The sequence below is a fragment of the Anomaloglossus baeobatrachus genome, unplaced genomic scaffold (genome assembly GCF_048569485.1).
Source record: "Anomaloglossus baeobatrachus isolate aAnoBae1 unplaced genomic scaffold, aAnoBae1.hap1 Scaffold_4354, whole genome shotgun sequence".
Lineage (NCBI taxonomy): Eukaryota > Metazoa > Chordata > Amphibia > Anura > Aromobatidae > Anomaloglossus > Anomaloglossus baeobatrachus.
Window position 1 is genome coordinate 13,170 of NW_027443690.1, and position 24,473 is coordinate 37,642.

The 24,473-nt window shown below is 50.1% G+C and overlaps 1 protein-coding gene across 1 annotated transcript; it reads left to right on the forward strand.

The window, feature by feature from the left end:
* Positions 1 to 21,589: 21,589 nt before the first annotated feature.
* On the forward strand, positions 21,590 to 23,644 carry LOC142279527 (U3 small nucleolar ribonucleoprotein IMP4-like; the record flags this gene model as incomplete). Its single annotated transcript, XM_075332691.1, has 4 exons — positions 21,590 to 21,689; positions 23,183 to 23,291; positions 23,366 to 23,449; positions 23,535 to 23,644. Coding segments are annotated over exons 1-4 (306 nt in total), but the record flags the coding sequence as incomplete, so codon positions are not given.
* Between the last annotated feature and the right edge of the window lie 829 nt (positions 23,645 to 24,473).

The following is a 24,473-nucleotide window of genomic DNA, read 5'->3' on the forward strand; positions in this document are numbered from 1 at the left end:
TTGGCCGACCAAACAGCAAAACAAGCAGCCTTACTCCCTTTGAAGGAGACGGAAACAGTGTCAACGACGGAGGAAGAAATGCAGAACCTCTTTGAGACACAAGAAAACGCCTCTGAGGAAGAAAAGGCCGGATGGCGGGCCAAGGGGGCAGAAAAGGTGGAGGGGATTTGGCGCTTAAACGGACTTCCCGTCCTGCCACGCAGTTGGTTCCCTGCCATTTTCCAAGTACTCCACTATCCCACACATGGTAGCACAAACTCAATCATGAACCAGATGCAACCATATTGGATAGCCCCCGGCTTCAGACAATACGCCTCCCAGAGAATAAAGGATTGTCACATCTGTCAACAACACAATCCAGGCCAGCTAACTAAATCCCTGCAAAGACACATGCCAAAGACGTTTGCCCCATTTCAAAGAGTATAAATAGACTATATACAGTTGCCAAAACATGGCATCTACGAGTTTGTACTTGTCTGTGTAGACCTCTTCTCAGGATGGCCAGAGGCCTACCCTGTCAGTTCAGCCACAGCCCGAATTACAGCAAAGAAATTGGCCTGTGAGCTGGTGCCTCAGTTTGGACTCCCTGAAGTCATAGAGTCAGACCGAGGTACTCATTTCACTGGACAAGTTTTTCAGAACACCTGTGCCCTGTTAGGCATGCAGTCAGCCTTACACACGCCTTACCACCCACAATCATCAGGGAAAGTGGAAAGGTTAAATGGCACTCTAAAGCTCAAACTAGCCAAGGCAGTGGAGGAGACTGGTAGACCATGGACAGAATGTCTCCCCATAGCTCTTTACTCTGTAAGGACCACCCCGCAGGGAAAGCACAGGCTCTCACCATTTGAAATACTCTTTGGTAGTGCACCCAGATTAGGATGCTACTTCCCGCAGGAGTTACACCTGCAATGTGATAGCCTAACATCTTATGTTGTTTCCCTGCAGAACAGACTAACTGAAACCCACCAAAGGGTCTACTCTTCTCTACCTGATCCTGATGCCATTCCAGGAACCCACTCTCTAAAGCCTGGTGACTGGGTCTACCTAAAGAAGCACGTGAGAAAGACCCTTGAGCCACGATTCGATGGGCCTTTGACTGTCCAGCTGACCACTCCAACCTCCGTCAAACTTGAGGGGAGATCGACATGGGTCCATGCCAGCCACTGCAAGAAGGCCTAATACTGCTGATAAGTATTTCTATGTGTACTCCCTTTTTGGGGCCTTCTACACCACGGCAGAATTCATTTGAGACCCATCATGAAGTGTTAGCTGAAAAACTTGAGATCACAGACTGCTGGATATGTACACACGCACTTGTGACAGCCTCTTCCATGCCATACTTAGCCATACCAGTCCCAATAAACAAAGTGTTTCAATGGGGAGGCTGTTACAACAGACTATCAGTGTTCCAAGTGTTACTCTGTTTACTAGTTGCTTATGTAGTGTTCAAGTTGCTAATGGCTTTGTTTTCCCGCTGCTTGAAGCAATGTAGATACAATGATTATTCAGCACCCGTAAGAAATCACTAATATGCCTTTTTTCTCTTCTCTACTCTTTCCTCTAGAAATCACCTTGGCGTATCATGATGAGACTCCTATCGAGAGGCATGCAGGCAGTCCTGGGTGACGGATGTGAGACGACACTCCCTGAGCACACCCGCGGCTCAGAAAGTATCTGGAGGCTAGCCTGCTTTCTCTATAGTCCAAAGCTTCTCGATGGCCCCCTGTCCATCAATCACGCCAATAGGGGGGATTGTGAGGAAAGAGTTAACCTTTTTCACTGACTTAGAAAATAATAGAAATTCATTCTCCCTGACAAGACCGAACCAGACTTATTTGCGTAATAAACTGTGAGACCAACTTCAAGGACGCAGAATGTTTTGACTTAGAGACGACTGAAAAACATCTTGTTATTGGAGTATAAGTCATTATATTAATTTCTCTTGCTGGGAATATGTAATTCACGCCTTTAATGAATATGTATGTTGCATAGTTACGCCCTAATCAACTTTGTATAACTTTGTAATGTAAACAATACCAATACACTTTCTATTCGGAGCCGCACATCTCCAGTCTTATGTGTATAACGGCGTTCGCTTGTTTTCATTGAGACGGAGTAGCAGAGGGGGGGTCACCGGTACCTTCTCTGCATTCGGACATCGCTGGCAACAGCTGTGACCGTTAGGTCAACCTAACAGGATCCATCAACCTTCATCAACCCTGGTGGCTTAAAGAAGTCCCTTTTATAGCCACAGCCTTCCACTTAGATACACTGCGTCCTCATCGATTGGTTGGACAAGATCACCTCTCCCATTGGATGAATCTCAAGCTGCATAGACAATGTTCATTTAAATGATATGGGTAGAAAGACTGAGGGTGTACATGTAAACTGGGAGTCACCGACTAGACAATGGCTACTAAGGTAATTACATTATCAATACACAACTACAATACAATGGTTACTGGAAATGTCTGGAGAACAATACGTCTAGCTTTCAGTGGCCAACACAATTACATTGAGTCAACAAGAGTCTTGTAAAAACAATGAGGGACTTCTCCCACCTCTATAGACAATCTATCATGCTGTCTGGCTGGATTTTAAGAAACTTTAACCCATGAGAGTCCATGTCGTCACATTCCTCCCCCTTCTTAATATTAGCCAGACATGATAGGCTTCCGATCATCCTTCTCCTCTTGTCGGGAAAGCCCATCCGCATTTCCATGGTTCTTGCCTTGTTTATGGGAGATGGAAAAATTGTAAGATTGTAATGCCAGACTCCACCTGAGCAAGCGTCCGTTGTCCCCGGCAGTGCGATTTAGCCAACTCAATGGATTGTGGTCAGTGAGGACTGTGAACTCATTGCCATAGAGGTAGGGCTGCAATTTTTTTAGGGCCCAGACTATGGCCAGGCATTCTTTTTCTATGGTGGCATAAGCCCTCTCTCGGTCCAACAGTTTCCGGGAGAGGTAAGCTATCGGATGTTCCTCACCGTTGTCCCCCACTTGACTAAGTACAGCTCCTAGTCCTGTGTCCGATGCGTCTGTTTGGACAATGAATCTGCGGCGGAAGTCAGGAGCAGTCAAGACTGGGCTTTGGGCTAGCCGGTCTTTCAATTGGAGGAACGCAGTTTCACATTCTGGGGTCCAGATAAGGTTACGGGCATATCTTTTGGTTGTGAGGTCAGTGAGCGGTTTTGCTATGGTACTGTAATTGGGGATAAACTTTCGATAGTAGTTTGCGGTTCCTAGAAATGCACGGACCTGTTTTTGATGCACCGGGCGTGGCCACTGGATAATGGCTTCTACTTTTGCAGGTTCGGGACGAATGCACCCACTTCCCACCCGATGTCCCAGGTATAGCACTTCGGCCATCCCCATTTGGCATTTGTCAGGTCGGATGGTGAGCTGGGCTTTGGCTACCCTCTGCAGCACCTGGGACACATGCTGAAGATGCTCTTCCCAAGTGTCGCTGAAGATAGCGATGTCATCCAAATAGGCCTGGGCATACCCCTGACATCCCTCTAGTAAATGGTCTACCATCCTCTGGAAGGTGGCTGGGGCGTTTTTCATCCCAAAAGGCATGCTGGTAAACTCAAAGAGGCCAAAAGGGGTTATGAAGGCCGATTTCTCTTGAGCGTCTTTTGTGAGTGGGATCTGCCAGTATCCCTTGCTCAAATCGAGGGTAGATATAAACCGAGACCCCCCTAACCTATCTAGTAGTTCATCCACCCGGGGCATGGGGTAAGCATCTGTAATCGTGACCTCATTGAGCCGTCTATAGTCCACACAGAAACGAGTACTCTTGTCCTTTTTTTGCACCAATACCACACTGGCAGCCCATGGGCTATGGGAGGGGACTATGACTCCCATATTTAACATGTCATCATTGCCAACACAGGAGGGGTCACCCGGTAGGCGGGTTGTCTTAGTGGGGTGGCTGCCCCTGTATTGACATGATGCTGGACCAGGGGGGTTCTACCAGGCTGACTTGTGAACAGGGTTTCATATGTTCCGAGTATGTCTGATATCTGTCGTTTCTGTGATGGACAAAGCTGCTCCCCTAGTGATACATCTTTTACCCCCATTTCCCTTTTGGAGTCCACTAATAGGTCTGGGATCTGGTCCAACTCTGGGTCATCTAACTCTGGACAACAAACTGCTAAATTGGTGACCTCTCGTTCCTCATAAGCTTTTAGCCTATTGATGTGGTAGGTACGCTCACGAACACCTGCTCGATCCAGGGCCACGGTGTAGTCAGTATTGCCACATTTCTTGGTAATGGTGAATGGACCCGCCCACATGGCTTGCAGCTTGTTTTTCCGCACCGGTACTAGTACTAGGACCTTCTGTCCACAGGCAAATTCTCGGGGCCGGGCAGTGCGGTCGTAACATCGTTTTTGCCTTTCCTGAGCCACTTCTAAATTACCATGGGCTAACGCCATGAGGTGCCTCATCCTTTCCCTAAACTTTTGAACATAGTCCAGTATGGGAACCTCTTCTGTGGGGAAGGTGCCCTCCCAACTCTCTCGTACCAGCTCTAGGGGCCCTCGTACTTTTCGGCCGTACAGCAATTCAAAGGGAGAGAACCCAGTGGAGTCCTGCGGCACCTCCCGGTAAGCAAAAAGGAGCTGCTGCAAGTTTTTCTCCCAGTCCCCCCCCTCGGACTCCACATATCGGCTAATAAGCTGTTTGAGCGTTTTGTTGAAGCGCTCACACAATCCATTTGTTTCAGGATGGTAGGGGGTTGTGCGCATGGGGCGGACTCCATGTTTTTCCCACAGGGTGTGAATCAGTTCACTTTGGAACTGTGCCCCCTGGTCAGTCAATACTTCCTGTGGAAACCCTACCCGGCTAAAGATGTCCAGTAGAGCTTGAGCCATGTGCTCTGCATCTATGGAGGTTAAGGCAACGGCTTCTGGGTAACGGGTGGCAAAGTCTACCAGGGTGAGGATGAATCTTTTTCCACTGCGGCTGGGGATGGCTAAGGGGCCTACTATATCAATGGCAACTCTCTGGAACGGTTCTCCTATCAAGGGCATGGGTTGAAGTGGGGCACGGCATGGGGCTCCCCCCATACGCTGACACACTGGGCAAGAGGCTCTGTATTTTTGCACTTCTTGAGTGACCCTTGGCCAGAAAAAACTACGCAGCAGGCGGGCCCGAGTCTTTTTGGTCCCCATGTGCCCAGCCGCAGGAACATCATGAGCTAAATGCAACAGTTGGGGTCGGTATGGCTGGGGTACCACAAGCTGATGTACACGGGTCCAGGGTTTTTCTGGGCAGGATGCGGGCTTCTCCCGATATAAGAGGCCTTTTTCCCATCTATATACCTCCCCCTGATTTCCTCCCCCAGGTTGGGTGGCCGCACTACGGATAAGCTCTAAGGTGGGGTCTGACAGTTGAGCTTCCCTGAACTCTTTACGATCTATCTCCCCCCAATCAATGGCCACAGTTGGGTCTGATGTACTCACATTTGTTGGCTCTGATGAGGAGGCTGAAGATTGAGGAGTTGGGTTCTCCTCTGATGGGCTGGAAGAAAGACCTGCACCAGGATGGTGTTTGGCTTGACTGCGGGTGATGGCGGTGACAAACTGGCTGGATAGTCCTTGTCCTAGGTCATTTCCCAAAATTACAGGGGTGGGGAGGCCGTCCATGAGCCCCACTTCAACCTCTCCTTGGTCAGTTCCCCAGTCCAACTGCACTCGTGCCAGAGGGATGTTCGAGCGCTGGCCCCCAGCAAGGATGATGGTCACTTGGCGGCCAGGTAAATGATGTTCTGTGGGAACAATATCTGGGCTGACCAGGGTGATGGAAGATCCCGAGTCTCGAAGTCCCTGAGCCTGTATATCACCGACCTTGACCGTCTGGATGTGGGGATGGAGGTTAGCTGGTGTACGGTGTCCGGCCTGCCGTAGGGTGTGGACTGGATAAACCACTTCCTCAGCTATTGGTGTTTCTCGGGAGTAGCATTCCTCAGGTCTCGTTGGTTCATCTCGGCATATGTTGACTGGTAGACGGGCTCCAGGCATGGGGCCCCGGTTTTGTAGACACTCTTTGGCCATGTGTCCAAGGCGCCCACACGTATAACAGCGCCCTGGGTTAGACAAGTCACCCACCCTGTTGGTAAACCTTTGTCTTGTTGGGGCTTCTGTGGGGTAACGAGTTAGTCCAGCACGTGAGTCTGGGGGTCGCTTGGATCCATGGTTGAGGGACCTATTGGGCCTCCAGCTGGGTCGGTTGGCTGTAAATTCGTCAGCCAATCGCGCTGCTTGCTCTGGGGTGTCGGGCTTCCTGTCAGCTACCCATTCTCGGATTTCCGGGTCCATCTGCACCAGCAGCTGTTCAAGCACTATCACATCACGGAGGGCAGCAGCGGAGTGGGCAGCCCGACCATCGAGCCAGCGATTACAGTGTCGTCGGAGTTGACTGCCAAATTCGACGTACGAGACACCCTGGCGAGACATAGTCCGGAACTTAGTGCGATGTCTCTCGGGTGTTATGGTAAAAAGGGCCAACAAAGTGTCCTTAATAATTCTGTAGTCCAAGCAGTCCTGAGGCCCAAGTGATCGGACAGCCTCCTGGGCCCGGACCGGCAAGCTTGTCCACAGGTATTTGGACCACTCATCTGTGGGCACCTGGTGCATACGCATTAGCATCTCAAAGTTTTGCAAGTGTTCATCTATCTCAGTGCTGGAATCATTAAACACTGGCACATCCCTGTAGCGAAGATGACTTCCTTGGTGCTGGTCTATCCTGGAGGTAGGTGCTGATGGTGAGGAAATTGGAAATCCAAACACAAATTGCAGAACACCAGCCCTCTCTTCCCTTGAAGCTTCAGGCCCCAATGCAGTAAACAATTCCTTGACTCGGTCTGCTTGGGTTTGGTTTGTTTCCAGACTGTCACTGGATCTAGGATGAGATACAGGGTTTACCTCCTCTGATACCACAACGGCAGTGTCCTCATCATCCTCTGCATCATTCTGGGCATCCCAACAGACTAATTTCCGGATCAAGTCTGACCGAGTGTCAGTGTTCCTGTAGTCAATCTTTCGCATCTGGCACAGATCCTGTAGCATCCATTTACTGCTGCGGTCGTAACTCCTCTCTGGTCCTTGTCCCATGGCTGAGCTGGTGGGGTTGGACATGGCAGCGTCCGAAACCTGAATGCCTCCCCTATGGCCTGCTGGGTATGCTTATGTGCCTCCCTGGTTGTTGAGCCCTGGACGGTGTCCGAAAACACCAGTACACTGCAGCTCCCCTCGGTAAACCAGGCTGAGTAGTATCCCACCGCTGCCACCAATTGTGGAGACACGGGGCTCAGTGGGTGCTCTCGTCCACTAAAACCCGCCGCCTTTAGAAAGACAGCGTGGCTCAGGGCTCATCCCAACTGAACGCCGGCCTCCTTAACCCTGGGCGTAACACTACTCAGACAACACAGGGTGAGGGAACCACAATAATTAGACTTTATTGGATCCCCAAACAATTAACGGCACATAACACATAACCAGCAAAACACACAAATGTAACAGGCAACAGAGTCTCACCCTTCCGCTGGCTCACCAGGGATTTAGAATGTCCATGCCTCACAGGTTCCAGGGCTACTCACTCCAGTCCAGCAGCACCCCGCTTTTGGCGGGCACCCACCGTGACCAGAATAACGCCAGATTTAGGAAGCTGTATGAGGTCTGTAAAGTCTGTAGCCAGGTGACCGGATTGTCCCAACCTGAGTGTCCTCCTTAGGTAGTCCTGGTATGATGTTACAATCCTGGCAGCCGGAGTCGAAATACCTAGGCTGTGGATATGGTCTCCAACCGGATCCGGAGTCCCTAGATTGAAGCCATAAGATATCCTGATCCTCTAGTCAGCTTCAAAGAGCTTAGACTGGATTGTGAGGAAAGAGTTAACCTTTTTCACTGACTTAGAAAATAATAGAAATTCATTCTCCCTGACAAGACCGAACCAGACTTATTTGCGTAATAAACTGTGAGACCAACTTCAAGGACGCAGAATGTTTTGACTTAGAGACGACTGAAAAACATCTTGTTATTGGAGTATAAGTCATTATATTAATTTCTCTTGCTGGGAATATGTAATTCACGCCTTTAATGAATATGTATGTTGCATAGTTACGCCCTAATCAACTTTGTATAACTTTGTAATGTAAACAATACCAATACACTTTCTATTCGGAGCCGCACATCTCCAGTCTTATGTGTATAACGGCGTTCGCTTGTTTTCATTGAGACGGAGTAGCAGAGGGGGGGTCACCGGTACCTTCTCTGCATTCGGACATCGCTGGCAACAGCTGTGACCGTTAGGTCAACCTAACATTATCTGGCGCCCGAAAAGCAGGGACCCGTGTTTCTAATCCCAGGACGCAGTGGACTATCTTGCCATTCAGAGGAGGAGTGGACCAGACGTGGGGACCAGAAACACCTGGCCAGGTAAGAGTTGAACCTTATTCTTCTCTTTATGCTCCCCACATCTGATCTCCCCTCTCCTCAACGCGCAAAATGGTACACTGTGAGTAGAAACTGGGTTATTGGCGGGTTTCCACTGAACTCTGAGAGAGCCTTGCCAGCTGATGTTTTCTGTGCCTTGTTTGTTTCTCTGTGTTTCTCTGCCTCTCCGTGTGTCTGCTCTCCTGCGCTTTACTTCTGTGCGGTTGTCCTTGTTGGTTGTCATAGATCCCATACATCAGTGAGTGTTGAAAGGGAATAGTGTACCTGCTCTGTCCAATGGATGTGATATTCACTGCCCTAGTGTTAGTGGGAATAGCCCTGTTTGCCATTGCTATCGGATATAGAGTGTATCTCTGTTACAAGAAGGGTAACCCAGCGCCATTCAACATTCTCAGCCCCCTCTGAACAGTTAGGACACCACCTTTCAGTAGGAATACACATCAAGAATCAGTCTTTGGGTACTTCCAGGAAAGGTGGTTCTAGACCTCACCTTAGGTAGGAATACAAAAGGAGTTAGTCTCTGAGTATCTCCAGGATAGGTAGGTTTAGTCCAAAGGACGTTCAAGGGTCTAAAAGCTGAAGAAGATAGAAGAAGAAGAATGGGCAACGAATATCAAAAGACAGAAGAGCTGGATGCACCCTGCAACATCTCATTACGTGTTATCATGGCAAAAGAACAGCCAGTCAGTCCAAGGAAGTTTTCAAGACATTTGGATTGAAGGGGAAGGATCAATTGGACCCCAACAAATGGGATACAATAACAGCTACTAGAGCAGGAGTGATAGCAGATAAATCATGGACTGAACTAGTCAGAACTCTTTCTGACATGGCAAAAACAGCCCACGATCAAGGTTGGATATACCATGAAGAATCAGACACATGGGAAGAAGCTGCGAAGAAGGCTAATAAGAATCAGCAGCCTCCTCCGTACCTGTCAGCTACTCCTGGAACAGCTCCAAAAATAGCAGGATCCCCGGAATGGACCTGCACAAACTGTAGCCAACAAAATCCGGACTGGAGTGAAACATGCCTAGCCTGTGCAGCCCCACAGCACAAGCTACAAGCCACAAGCCACAGCACCAGTGCCTCTTTATCCCGTAGTGGAAAGAAGAGCAAAATGCTCCAGACCCGACTAGAAACCCAGTCAGTTTTTCACGTTACCTGAACCAAATACAGGTCTCCTACAGAAGCACTTGGTTGGACATGGAAGGTTTGTGTAGAGTTAAAATGTCTCCCGAACTGTATGCCAAACTCACTGCCCACCTGACAGGACATGCTCCGGACGATACCCGTAATGTGGAATCGGGCCAAGACTTCATGATAAGACTCAATCTTGTCTGCGCCCAGGAGCAAAGAACTAAGGGCACAATGGGACCAGTGCATCAAGGTCCTGTGCAGAATGTCAGCTTATTTTACTACAGATTGATGCAGTCATTCGCAAATGAAGGGCTGGACTTACAAGCGGGTGCAATACGTCGCCTGATGGTAAGATCCTTCATGGATGGAATACATGCACCTCTGGCAGAAAGATTGAAAGCGTGCTGCCCAGAATGGAGGAACATGGAAGACATAGATCTTCTAGTCAACAAAGCAAGTGGCTTAGAAACCGACGCAAAGGATAAAAGGAGCAACAAGAAAGTTGTCATAGCAGCAGTGGACGGCCAGCCAGAAGGTACAAGAAAGAAGGCTCCGACCTGCTACTATTGTGGAGTCAGAGGACGTGATCAGAGACTGTAGAAAGAAGAAGAGGGACACTCAAAACCGACCCGAGAGTCAGGAGGAGAAGACTGCCTGACTTGCGGCAGCACGGGATAGGGATGCCAGAGGTCCATTTATACATGTCCCCCTTCACATTGGCAACAAGGAAATAAGAGCTTTGGTGGACTCAGGAGCCTCACGCTCCTGAACCCCAGGAACCTAGTGCCTGAAGGATCCATCTCATCTGAAGCTACTGTAGTATCCGGATTTGATGGACGAGCCCAGATAATCCCAATAACACATCCACTGAAGGTGAAACTGGGACCACACATGTTCGTGTCTAAATTCTTAGTGTCCCCCCTGGGTGGAGATGCCCTAGTGGGAGCCGATCTACTATCAAGACTACAAGCTCAGATTGTCTACAATGAAGATGGATCTGCTATCCTGCAAATTCCAAAAGATATCCCAGAAGAAGTCCTGTGCACTCTCCAGATGATAGAAGATCAACCAGAATCTGATGTTACACGTGAAGTAAACACGGATCCAATACTTCTACAAGTTCCTGCAAAACTCTGGTCCACATAAAAAACTGACCTCGGCACACTACCCGTGCCCACAGTAAAAGTTTCAGTCAAGCCTGGAATTACGCCACCGCAGCTGAGACAATCCCCCCTCCCGCTACCTCTCGCAGTACATCTACCAGTACGTGGATGATTTACTACTGTGCTTCCCTAGTGAAGAGAAATGCTTACCTTTCTGGCAGAAGTAGGATGCAAAGCAAGCAGAGATAAATGCAGACGGTGGATTCCCAATGCGTCACTACTCATGCAACCGCTGTATGATTGCACAAAGAATGTTCCTTTTTCCCTTACAGAAGAAGCTTGACAAAACTTTCAAAAGCTCAAGGAACTAGTGATTGATGCATCTGCTCTGGCACTACCAAACTATGATCTCACCTTTAATCTGTTCGTAGCAGAGCTTCAAGGATTTGCCGTAGGAGTACTCACCCAGAAGACGGACAAACATCACATAATCGGGTACTACTCCTCTCAACTTGACGACGTCACAAAAGCAGCACCAACCTGTGTCCGTGCCGTTACAGCAGTTTCAAATATACTGCAGAAAGCATCTGAAATCTCACTCGATTTCCCGACTACCATCCTTACCAGCCATGACATCTATGCTGTTCTCAATCAAGTGCAGTTGAAACACCTCTCCATGGCAAGACAGGTCAGACTCCAGTGCACGCTGTTGCTACCCCCAAACATCTCATTTGCTCGAGTTACAAGTCTAAACCTTGCTGATCTGCTGATCTTTACAAGTTTAGAAGGGGGGACAGAAGAGAGGACAGAAGAGAGTGACAAACGTACCAGTGCACCATTTGATCATGATTGTCAGGAACTCATTGAACATGAGGCAAAGCCCCTGCACAATATACAGGCAACACCGCTTACAAATCCAGACTTTGAACTTTTTGTGGATGGTAGCAGATACGCTGATGAAGCAGGCAAGTTCCACACCGGATTTGCAGTAGTGACTCTATATGCAGTCTTAGCCAAACAACCGCTACCTCCACGCATATCTGCTCAAGAAGCAGAACTTCTTGCCCTCATCTGGGCAATTGAGTTTCTGGAAGAACGAACAGCGAACATCTACACGGACTCAGCCTATGCACACGGCATTGTGCACGATTTTGGCACTATCTGGCAGACAAGAGGATTCCTGACAGCAACAGGAAATCCCATCAGGCATGGAGCTTCAGTGAAGAAACTAATGGAAGTAGCCTTGATACCAAAACAGCTAGCAATCATAAAGGTTGCTGCCCACACCAAGGCTCAAACACCCGAGGCAAGGGGAAATCGCTTGGCCGACCAAACAGCAAAACAAGCAGCCTTACTCCCTTTGAAGGAGACGGAAACAGTGTCAACGACGGAGGAAGAAATGCAGAACCTCTTTGAGACACAAGAAAACGCCTCTGAGGAAGAAAAGGCCGGATGGCGGGCCAAGGGGGCAGAAAAGGTGGAGGGGATTTGGCGCTTAAACGGACTTCCCGTCCTGCCACGCAGTTGGTTCCCCGCCATTTTCCAAGTACTCCACTATCCCACACATGGTAGCACAAACTCAATCATGAACCAGATGCAACCATATTGGATAGCCCCCGGCTTCAGACAATACGCCTCCCAGAGAATAAAGGATTGTCACATCTGTCAACAACACAATCCAGGCCAGCTAACTAAATCCCTGCAAAGACACATGCCAAAGACGTTTGCCCCATTTCAAAGAGTATAAATAGACTATATACAGTTGCCAAAACATGGCATCTACGAGTTTGTACTTGTCTGTGTAGACCTCTTCTCAGGATGGCCAGAGGCCTACCCTGTCAGTTCAGCCACAGCCCGAATTACAGCAAAGAAATTGGCCTGTGAGCTGGTGCCTCAGTTTGGACTCCCTGAAGTCATAGAGTCAGACCGAGGTACTCATTTCACTGGACAAGTTTTTCAGAACACCTGTGCCCTGTTAGGCATGCAGTCAGCCTTACACACGCCTTACCACCCACAATCATCAGGGAAAGTGGAAAGGTTAAATGGCACTCTAAAGCTCAAACTAGCCAAGGCAGTGGAGGAGACTGGTAGACCATGGACAGAATGTCTCCCCATAGCTCTTTACTCTGTAAGGACCACCCCGCAGGGAAAGCACAGGCTCTCACCATTTGAAATACTCTTTGGTAGTGCACCCAGATTAGGATGCTACTTCCCGCAGGAGTTACACCTGCAATGTGATAGCCTAACATCTTATGTTGTTTCCCTGCAGAACAGACTAACTGAAACCCACCAAAGGGTCTACTCTTCTCTACCTGATCCTGATGCCATTCCAGGAACCCACTCTCTAAAGCCTGGTGACTGGGTCTACCTAAAGAAGCACGTGAGAAAGACCCTTGAGCCACGATTCGATGGGCCTTTGACTGTCCAGCTGACCACTCCAACCTCCGTCAAACTTGAGGGGAGATCGACATGGGTCCATGCCAGCCACTGCAAGAAGGCCTAATACTGCTGATAAGTATTTCTATGTGTACTCCCTTTTTGGGGCCTTCTACACCACGGCAGAATTCATTTGAGACCCATCATGAAGTGTTAGCTGAAAAACTTGAGATCACAGACTGCTGGATATGTACACACGCACTTGTGACAGCCTCTTCCATGCCATACTTAGCCATACCAGTCCCAATAAACAAAGTGTTTCAATGGGGAGGCTGTTACAACAGACTATCAGTGTTCCAAGTGTTACTCTGTTTACTAGTTGCTTATGTAGTGTTCAAGTTGCTAATGGCTTTGTTTTCCCGCTGCTTGAAGCAATGTAGATACAATGATTATTCAGCACCCGTAAGAAATCACTAATATGCCTTTTTTCTCTTCTCTACTCTTTCCTCTAGAAATCACCTTGGCGTATCATGATGAGACTCCTATCGAGAGGCATGCAGGCAGTCCTGGGTGACGGATGTGAGACGACACTCCCTGAGCACACCCGCGGCTCAGAAAGTATCTGGAGGCTAGCCTGCTTTCTCTATAGTCCAAAGCTTCTCGATGGCCCCCTGTCCATCAATCACGCCAATAGGGGGGATTGTGAGGAAAGAGTTAACCTTTTTCACTGACTTAGAAAATAATAGAAATTCATTCTCCCTGACAAGACCGAACCAGACTTATTTGCGTAATAAACTGTGAGACCAACTTCAAGGACGCAGAATGTTTTGACTTAGAGACGACTGAAAAACATCTTGTTATTGGAGTATAAGTCATTATATTAATTTCTCTTGCTGGGAATATGTAATTCACGCCTTTAATGAATATGTATGTTGCATAGTTACGCCCTAATCAACTTTGTATAACTTTGTAATGTAAACAATACCAATACACTTTCTATTCGGAGCCGCACATCTCCAGTCTTATGTGTATAACGGCGTTCGCTTGTTTTCATTGAGACGGAGTAGCAGAGGGGGGGTCACCGGTACCTTCTCTGCATTCGGACATCGCTGGCAACAGCTGTGACCGTTAGGTCAACCTAACAGGATCCATCAACCTTCATCAACCCTGGTGGCTTAAAGAAGTCCCTTTTATAGCCACAGCCTTCCACTTAGATACACTGCGTCCTCATCGATTGGTTGGACAAGATCACCTCTCCCATTGGATGAATCTCAAGCTGCATAGACAATGTTCATTTAAATGATATGGGTAGAAAGACTGAGGGTGTACATGTAAACTGGGAGTCACCGACTAGACAATGGCTACTAAGGTAATTACATTATCAATACACAACTACAATACAATGGTTACTGGAAATGTCTGGAGAACAATACGTCTAGCTTTCAGTGGCCAACACAATTACATTGAGTCAACAAGAGTCTTGTAAAAACAATGAGGGACTTCTCCCACCTCTATAGACAATCTATCATGCTGTCTGGCTGGATTTTAAGAAACTTTAACCCATGAGAGTCCATGTCGTCACATTCCTCCCCCTTCTTAATATTAGCCAGACATGATAGGCTTCCGATCATCCTTCTCCTCTTGTCGGGAAAGCCCATCCGCATTTCCATGGTTCTTGCCTTGTTTATGGGAGATGGAAAAATTGTAAGATTGTAATGCCAGACTCCACCTGAGCAAGCGTCCGTTGTCCCCGGCAGTGCGATTTAGCCAACTCAATGGATTGTGGTCAGTGAGGACTGTGAACTCATTGCCATAGAGGTAGGGCTGCAATTTTTTTAGGGCCCAGACTATGGCCAGGCATTCTTTTTCTATGGTGGCATAAGCCCTCTCTCGGTCCAACAGTTTCCGGGAGAGGTAAGCTATCGGATGTTCCTCACCGTTGTCCCCCACTTGACTAAGTACAGCTCCTAGTCCTGTGTCCGATGCGTCTGTTTGGACAATGAATCTGCGGCGGAAGTCAGGAGCAGTCAAGACTGGGCTTTGGGCTAGCCGGTCTTTCAATTGGAGGAACGCAGTTTCACATTCTGGGGTCCAGATAAGGTTACGGGCATATCTTTTGGTTGTGAGGTCAGTGAGCGGTTTTGCTATGGTACTGTAATTGGGGATAAACTTTCGATAGTAGTTTGCGGTTCCTAGAAATGCACGGACCTGTTTTTGATGCACCGGGCGTGGCCACTGGATAATGGCTTCTACTTTTGCAGGTTCGGGACGAATGCACCCACTTCCCACCCGATGTCCCAGGTATAGCACTTCGGCCATCCCCATTTGGCATTTGTCAGGTCGGATGGTGAGCTGGGCTTTGGCTACCCTCTGCAGCACCTGGGACACATGCTGAAGATGCTCTTCCCAAGTGTCGCTGAAGATAGCGATGTCATCCAAATAGGCCTGGGCATACCCCTGACATCCCTCTAGTAAATGGTCTACCATCCTCTGGAAGGTGGCTGGGGCGTTTTTCATCCCAAAAGGCATGCTGGTAAACTCAAAGAGGCCAAAAGGGGTTATGAAGGCCGATTTCTCTTGAGCGTCTTTTGTGAGTGGGATCTGCCAGTATCCCTTGCTCAAATCGAGGGTAGATATAAACCGAGACCCCCCTAACCTATCTAGTAGTTCATCCACCCGGGGCATGGGGTAAGCATCTGTAATCGTGACCTCATTGAGCCGTCTATAGTCCACACAGAAACGAGTACTCTTGTCCTTTTTTTGCACCAATACCACACTGGCAGCCCATGGGCTATGGGAGGGGACTATGACTCCCATATTTAACATGTCATCATTGCCAACACAGGAGGGGTCACCCGGTAGGCGGGTTGTCTTAGTGGGGTGGCTGCCCCTGTATTGACATGATGCTGGACCAGGGGGGTTCTACCAGGCTGACTTGTGAACAGGGTTTCATATGTTCCGAGTATGTCTGATATCTGTCGTTTCTGTGATGGACAAAGCTGCTCCCCTAGTGATACATCTTTTACCCCCATTTCCCTTTTGGAGTCCACTAATAGGTCTGGGATCTGGTCCAACTCTGGGTCATCTAACTCTGGACAACAAACTGCTAAATTGGTGACCTCTCGTTCCTCATAAGCTTTTAGCCTATTGATGTGGTAGGTACGCTCACGAACACCTGCTCGATCCAGGGCCACGGTGTAGTCAGTATTGCCACATTTCTTGGTAATGGTGAATGGACCCGCCCACATGGCTTGCAGCTTGTTTTTCCGCACCGGTACTAGTACTAGGACCTTCTGTCCACAGGCAAATTCTCGGGGCCGGGCAGTGCGGTCGTAACATCGTTTTTGCCTTTCCTGAGCCACTTCTAAATTACCATGGGCTAACGCCATGAGGTGCCTCATCCTTTCCCTAAACTTTTGAACATAGTCCAGTATGGGAACCTCTTCTGTGGGGAAGGTGCCCTCCCAACTCTCTCGTACCAGCTCTAGGGGCCCTCGTACTTTTCGGCCGTACAGCAATTCAAAGGGAGAGAACCCAGTGGAGTCCTGCGGCACCTCCCGGTAAGCAAAAAGGAGCTGCTGCAAGTTTTTCTCCCAGTCCCCCCCCTCGGACTCCACATATCGGCTAATAAGCTGTTTGAGCGTTTTGTTGAAGCGCTCACACAATCCATTTGTTTCAGGATGGTAGGGGGTTGTGCGCATGGGGCGGACTCCATGTTTTTCCCACAGGGTGTGAATCAGTTCACTTTGGAACTGTGCCCCCTGGTCAGTCAATACTTCCTGTGGAAACCCTACCCGGCTAAAGATGTCCAGTAGAGCTTGAGCCATGTGCTCTGCATCTATGGAGGTTAAGGCAACGGCTTCTGGGTAACGGGTGGCAAAGTCTACCAGGGTGAGGATGAATCTTTTTCCACTGCGGCTGGGGATGGCTAAGGGGCCTACTATATCAATGGCAACTCTCTGGAACGGTTCTCCTATCAAGGGCATGGGTTGAAGTGGGGCACGGCATGGGGCTCCCCCCATACGCTGACACACTGGGCAAGAGGCTCTGTATTTTTGCACTTCTTGAGTGACCCTTGGCCAGAAAAAACTACGCAGCAGGCGGGCCCGAGTCTTTTTGGTCCCCATGTGCCCAGCCGCAGGAACATCATGAGCTAAATGCAACAGTTGGGGTCGGTATGGCTGGGGTACCACAAGCTGATGTACACGGGTCCAGGGTTTTTCTGGGCAGGATGCGGGCTTCTCCCGATATAAGAGGCCTTTTTCCCATCTATATACCTCCCCCTGATTTCCTCCCCCAGGTTGGGTGGCCGCACTACGGATAAGCTCTAAGGTGGGGTCTGACAGTTGAGCTTCCCTGAACTCTTTACGATCTATCTCCCCCCAATCAATGGCCACAGTTGGGTCTGATGTACTCACATTTGTTGGCTCTGATGAGGAGGCTGAAGATTGAGGAGTTGGGTTCTCCTCTGATGGGCTGGAAGAAAGACCTGCACCAGGATGGTGTTTGGCTTGACTGCGGGTGATGGCGGTGACAAACTGGCTGGATAGTCCTTGTCCTAGGTCATTTCCCAAAATTACAGGGGTGGGGAGGCCGTCCATGAGCCCCACTTCAACCTCTCCTTGGTCAGTTCCCCAGTCCAACTGCACTCGTGCCAGAGGGATGTTCGAGCGCTGGCCCCCAGCAAGGATGATGGTCACTTGGCGGCCAGGTAAATGATGTTCTGTGGGAACAATATCTGGGCTGACCAGGGTGATGGAAGATCCCGAGTCTCGAAGTCCCTGAGCCTGTATATCACCGACCTTGACCGTCTGGATGTGGGGATGGAGGTTAGCTGGTGTACGGTGTCCGGCCTGCCGTAGGGTGTGGACTGGATAAACCACTTCCTCAGCTATTGGTGTTTCTCGGGAGTAGCATTCCTCAGGTCTCGTTGGTTCATCTCGGCATATGTTGACTGGTAGACGGGCTCCAGGCATGGGGCCCCAGTTTTGTAGACACTCTTTGGCCATGTGTCCAAGGCGCCCACACGTATAACAGCGCCGTGGGTTAGACAAGTCACCCACCCTGTTGGTAAACCTTTGTCTTGTTGGGGCTTCTGTGGGGTAACGAGTTAGTCCAGCACGTGAGTCTGGGGGTCGCTTGGATCCATGGTTGAGGGACCTATTGGGCCTCCAGCTGGGTCGGTTGGCTGTAAATTCGTCAGCCAATCGCGCTGCTTGCTCTGGGGTGTCGGGCTTCCTGTCAGCTACCCATTCTCGGATTTCCGGGTCCATCTGCACCAGCAGCTGTTCAAGCACTATCACATCACGGAGGGCAGCAGCGGAGTGGGCAGCCCGACCATCGAGCCAGCGATTACAGTGTCGTCGGAGTTGACTGCCAAATTCGACGTACGAGACACCCTGGCGAGACATAGTCCGGAACTTAGTGCGATGTCTCTCGGGTGTTATGGTAAAAAGGGCCAACAAAGTGTCCTTAATAATTCCGTAGTCCAAGCAGTCCTGAGGCCCAAGTGATCGGACAGCCTCCTGGGCCCGGACCGGCAAGCTTGTCCACAGGTATTTGGACCACTCATCTGTGGGCACCTGGTGCATACGCATTAGCATCTCAAAGTTTTGCAAGTGTTCATCTATCTCAGTGCTGGAATCATTAAACACTGGCACATCCCTGTAGCGAAGATGACTTCCTTGGTGCTGGTCTATCCTGGAGGTAGGTGCTGATGGTGAGGAAATTGGAAATCCAAACACAAATTGCAGAACACCAGCCCTCTCTTCCCTTGAAGCTTCAGGCCCCAATGCAGTAAACAATTCCTTGACTCGGTCTGCTTGGGTTTGGTTTGTTTCCAGACTGTCACTGGATCTAGGATGAGATACAGGGTTTACCTCCTCTGATACCACAACGGCAGTGTCCTCATCATCCTCTGCATCATTCTGGGCATCCCAACAGACTAATTTCCGGATCAAGTCTGACCGAGTGTCAGTGTTCCTGTAGTCAATCTTTCGCATCTGGCACAGATCCTGTAGCATCCATTTACTGCTGCGGTCGTAACTCCTCTCTGGTCCTTGTCCCATGGCTGAGCTGGTGGAGTTGGACATGGCAGCGTCCGAAACCTGAATGCCTCCCCTATGGCCTGCTGGGTATGCTTATGTGCCTCCCTGGTTGTTGAGCCCTGGACGGTGTCCGAAAACACCAGTACACTGCAGCTCCCCTGGGTAAACCAGGCTGAGTAGTATCCCACCGCTGCCACCAATTGTGGAGACACGGGGCTCAGTGGGTGCTCTCGTCCACTAAAACCCGCCGCCTTTAGAAAGACAGCGTGGCTCAGGGCTCATCCCAACTGAACGCCGGCCTCCTTAACCCTGGGCGTAACACTACTCAGACAACACAGGGTGAGGGAACCACAATAATTAGACTTTATTGGATCCCCAAACAATTAACGGCACATAACACATAACCAGCAAAACACACAAATGTAACAGGCAACAGAGTCTCACCCTTCCGCTGGCTCACCAGGGATTTAGAATGTCCATGCCTCACAGGTTCCAGGGCTACTCACTCCAGTCCAGCAGCACCCCGCTTTTGGCGGGCACCCACCGTGACCAGAATAACGCCAGATTTAGGAAGCTGTATGAGGTCTGTAAAGTCTGTAGCCAGGTGACCGGATTGTCCCAACCTGAGTGTCCTCCTTAGGTAGTCCTGGTATGATGTTACAATCCTGGCAGCCGGAGTCGAAATACCTAGGCTGTGGATATGGTCTCCAACCGGATCCGGAGTCCCTAGATTGAAGCCATAAGATATCCTGATCCTCTAGTCAGCTCCAAAGAGCTTAGACTGGATCCATCAACCTTCATCAACCCTGGTGGCTTAAAGAAGTCCCTTTTATAGCCACAGCCTTCCACTTAGATACACTGCGTCCTCATCGATTGGTTGGACAAGATCACCTCTCCCATTGGATGAATCTCAAGCTGCATAGACAATGTTCATTTAAATGATATGGGTAGAAAGACTGAGGGTGTACATGTAAACTGGGAGTCACCGACTAGACAATGGCTACTAAGGTAATTACATTATCAATACACAACTACAATACAATGGTTACTGGAAATGTCTGGAGAACAATACGTCTAGCTTTCAGTGGCCAACACAATTACATTGAGTCAACAAGAGTCTTGTAAAAACAATGAGGGACTTCTCCCCCGTCTATAGACAATCTATCATGCTGTCTGGCTGGATTTTAAGAAACTTTAACCCATGAGAGTCCATGTCGTCACACTAATCCTCTCCTGTGTGATACTGTGTGCTGAGCTGTGTATCTAATCCTCTCCTGTGTGATACTGTCTGCTGAGCTGTGTATCTAATCCTCTCCTGTTTGATACTGTTTGCTGAGCTGTGTATCTAATCCTCTCCTGTGTGATACTGTCTGCTGGGCTGTGTATCTAATCTTCTCCTGTGTGATACTGTCTGCTGAGCAGTGTATCTAATCCTCTCCTGTGTGATACTGTCTGCTGGGCTGTGTATCTAATCCTCTCCTGTGTGATACTGTGTGCTGCGCTGTGTATGTAATCCTATCCTGTGTGATACTGTCTGCTGGGCTGTGTATCTAATCCTCTCCTGTGTGATACTGTCTGCTGAGCTGTGTATCTAAGCCTCTCCTGTGTGATACTGTCTGCTGAGCTGTGTATCTAATCCTCTCCTGTGTGATACTGTCTGCTGAGCAGTGTATCTAATCCTCTGCTGTGTGATACTGTCTGCTGAGCAGTGTATCTAATCCTCTCCTATGTGATACTGTCTGCTGGGCTGTGTATCTAATCCTCTCCTGTGTGATACTGTCTGCTGAGCTGTGTATCTAATCCTATCCTGTGTGATACTGTCTGCTGAGCTTTGTATCTATTCCTATCCTGTGTGATACTGTCTGCTGAGCTGTGTATCTAATCCTCTCCTGTGCGATACTGTGTGCTGAGCTGTGTATCTAATCCTCTCATGTGTGATACTGTCTGCTGAGCTGTGTATCTAATCCTATCCTGTGTGATACTGTCTGCTGAGCTGTGTATCTAATCCTCTCCTGTGTGATACTGTCTGCTGAGCTGTGTATCTAATCCTCTACTGTGTGATACTGTGTGCTGAGCTGTGTATCTAATCCTCTCCTGTGTGATACTGTCTGCTGAGCTGTGTATCTAATCCTCTCCTGTGTGATACTGTGTGCTGAGCTGTGTATCTAATCCTCTCCTGTGTGATACTGTGTGCTGAGCAGTGTATCTAATCCTCTCCTGTGTGATACTGTGTGCTGAGCTGTGTATCTAATCCTCTCCTGTGTGATACTGTGTGCTGCGCTGTATGGTGTGAGCTCCTCTCTCCGGCCGCACAGACATCTTTTCCTCCCTGTATTATCTGTTCTCAGTCCCCATAATCAGCTCCTCTCCTTCTGACATTATCTTCTCACATGACCTTCCCAACCCGGAAGTAGTCATCCTCCTCTTGCGTCACTTCCGGATATGGTGCGACTGGGGGGCGCCATGTTTACTGAGGGCATCTGATCTCTGGTTGCGGATTGGTCGGCAGGACGGGGACGTTGTAGTGATCGTTTCCACGTGTGAGAACCGGCCGGAACCATGGTGAGTACAGGCTGCGGGGTGATGTGATGCCCGTATACAGAGGTGTCCCATACATATAGAAGGGGGTCCTGTATGTTTTGAGTTGTCCCCTTTTATGTAGAGGATGCCCCCATATATAGAGGAGGGTCTCTGTCTGTAGAGGGGTTTTATTTATATCTCTATCTGTATCTGTACAGGGGGGTCTCCGTGTGTAGAGGGCGGTCCCACATCCGTACAGGGGGTCTCCGTGTGTAGAGGGGGGTCCCACATCCGTACAGGGGGTCTCCGTGTGTAGAGGGGGGGTCCCACGTCTATACAGGGGGTCTCCGTGTGTAGAGGGGGGTCCCACGTCTGTACAGGGGGTCTCCGTGTGGAGAGGGGGGTCCCGCGTCTGTAGAGGGGGGGTCCCACGTCTCTACAGGGGGTCTCCGTGTGTAGAGGGGGGTCTTGCGTCTGTACAAGGGGTCTCACGTCCATACAGGGGGTCTCTGTGTAGAGGGGGTGTACCACATCCGTACAGGGGGTCTCCGTGTGTAGAGGGGGGTCTCCGTGTGTAGAGGGGGGTCTCCGTGTGTAGAGGGGGGGTCTCCGTGTGTAGAGGGGGGGTCTCCGTGTGTAGAGGGGGGGTCTCCGTGTGTAGAGGGGGGTCCCACGTCCGTACAGGGGGTCTCCGTGTGTAGAGGGGTGTCCACGTACAGGGGGTCACCGTGTGTCGAGGGGGGGTCCCCGTACAGGGGGTCTCCGTGTGTAGAGGGGGGGTCCCGGGTCTCTACAGGGGGTCTCTGTGTGTAGAGGGGGGTCCCACGTCTGTTCAGGGGGTCTCCCTGTGTGGAGGGACGTCCCCGTCTGTAGAGGGCCGGGACTGCGCGGCCCCCGGTGTCCTCGTGTTACACAGATGTAGCAGAGCTGAGCTCACACTCCCGGATGTTGCCTCCTAAACCTGATCACATGATCTCCATTTTACATGAGCCCCCCCCATTACAAAAGTCTGGATTGGAGCCTCCCCGCTGCAGGGGCCCACAGTGGACTGACAGGACCCCCATAACTACATAGATGTCGGCTCACCTTTCACCTCAGCATCTAAGTAGTTAAACAGCGCTCGCTCCAGTCTCGGTGATGTCACCCGCTGAGGACGGAGCCTGCGCCGTACGTATATGATGGATGTTGGGGGGGTGTTGCGCCCCGTACAGATGAGGCTGTTTGCAGAGCGTCGCTGCCCTGTGTGTCCATGGCTACTTCTCACTGGCTGATACTGGGCCATTGCTCGGGTCTGTGCCATATTACAGGGGTCTTAGGAGATTGGCCGGAGCGGTGGCCGAGCACGGTCCTCTCTGGTCTATACTGTGCTCCAGTCACACTCCTCCTAGCCGCGCTCATGCCCCGAGACTCCACATATTACACCGGTATCAGGCCGGGCTTCCACTTAGCGATGGCCATAATTGCCCCCACAGAGACCCCTGCTCGCTCCGCTATGTATGTATACAGCCCAGTGACTAATCCTCCGTTGTCTGTAGCTGCGTAGGGAGGCTCGTCTACGCAGGGAGTACCTGTACCGGAAGGCCCAGGAGGCCAAACAGCACAGCATAGAAGACAAGAAGCAGCGGCTAAAACGAGCGCTCGAAGGTTAGTGCCACCGTGGTAGAGCTCAGACACGGAGCGTGCCGGATCCAGACACTGACCCCCCTCTATATCCACAGAAAACAGGCTCATCCCCACAGAGATCCGCAGAGAGGCCCTCACTCTCCAGAAACAGCTCGAGTTTGATGATGAAGGTGGTGAAGGTAAGAGCGGGGACTACAAGACCCAGCATGACCTGGCGTGCACACGTCTGCGTCGCATCATAACACAGATCTGTTGCCTTCTCAGGAGTGTCCTCGCACATGGACGATGAGTATAAGTGGGCCGGCGTGGAGGATCCGAAGGTCATGATCACAACCTCAAGGGACCCCAGTTCACGACTCAAAATGTTTGCTAAGGTATCTGGCACAGGGCAGTGCACCCCGACTTGTGGAAACGGGGTACAACTCCCAAACTCAAAAAGACCACCACAACCCAACCCTGACGGCATCCATGGGTCACGTCTCCAAAATATCAGGGCGTAATGTAGCAAGACTTGACCCCAAATATATACTTTCGTTTTATAAGACGCACCCCAAATTTAGGGGGAAAAAAATGGGGTCCGTCTTAAAATCCAGTGTCTTACCAGTGGGAGAGGGGGGCCACAAGAGGCAGGGGCGGTGGTGAAGTAGGGTGATGCTGCGGGCGGTGCGGTGGCTGTACCAGATGCTGTAAGCCAGGGAACATCCAGAAACTGTCTGCGGTGCGGGCTTCAAGGAAATGGCGGCTGGAGTCGGCGTGTGCACAGATTTAGCTCTCCGCTCAATGAGAAGCCGAGATCTTATCGTGCACGCGCCATTTTCCTTAGGTTCACTGCTGGGAGATCAGTGGGCCGGAGGCGGCGCATGCGCCAATGAGATCTTGAGCCGAGAGCTCCATCTGCGCATGCGCCATTATTTGAAGCCCGCACCGCCGCCATTTTCAGGATGGCCCCTGCCTCTTTGCCCGCAATGAGCACTAGCACGGCGCCCGCAGCATTGCCCTGCCTCCTGTGACCATGCTCCACCACCTCCCGATAAGCTACATTCGGATAAGACGCACCTTTTATTTTCCTCCCAAATTTGTGCCTTATAATCCGAAAAATACAGTAATAAGATGCAAACACGCAACAGACTACAACTCCCAGCATGCCGTCAGGACGAGGCGCTATCGTGTGATCTTACACTCTTGTTGTTCTCTAGGAGTTAA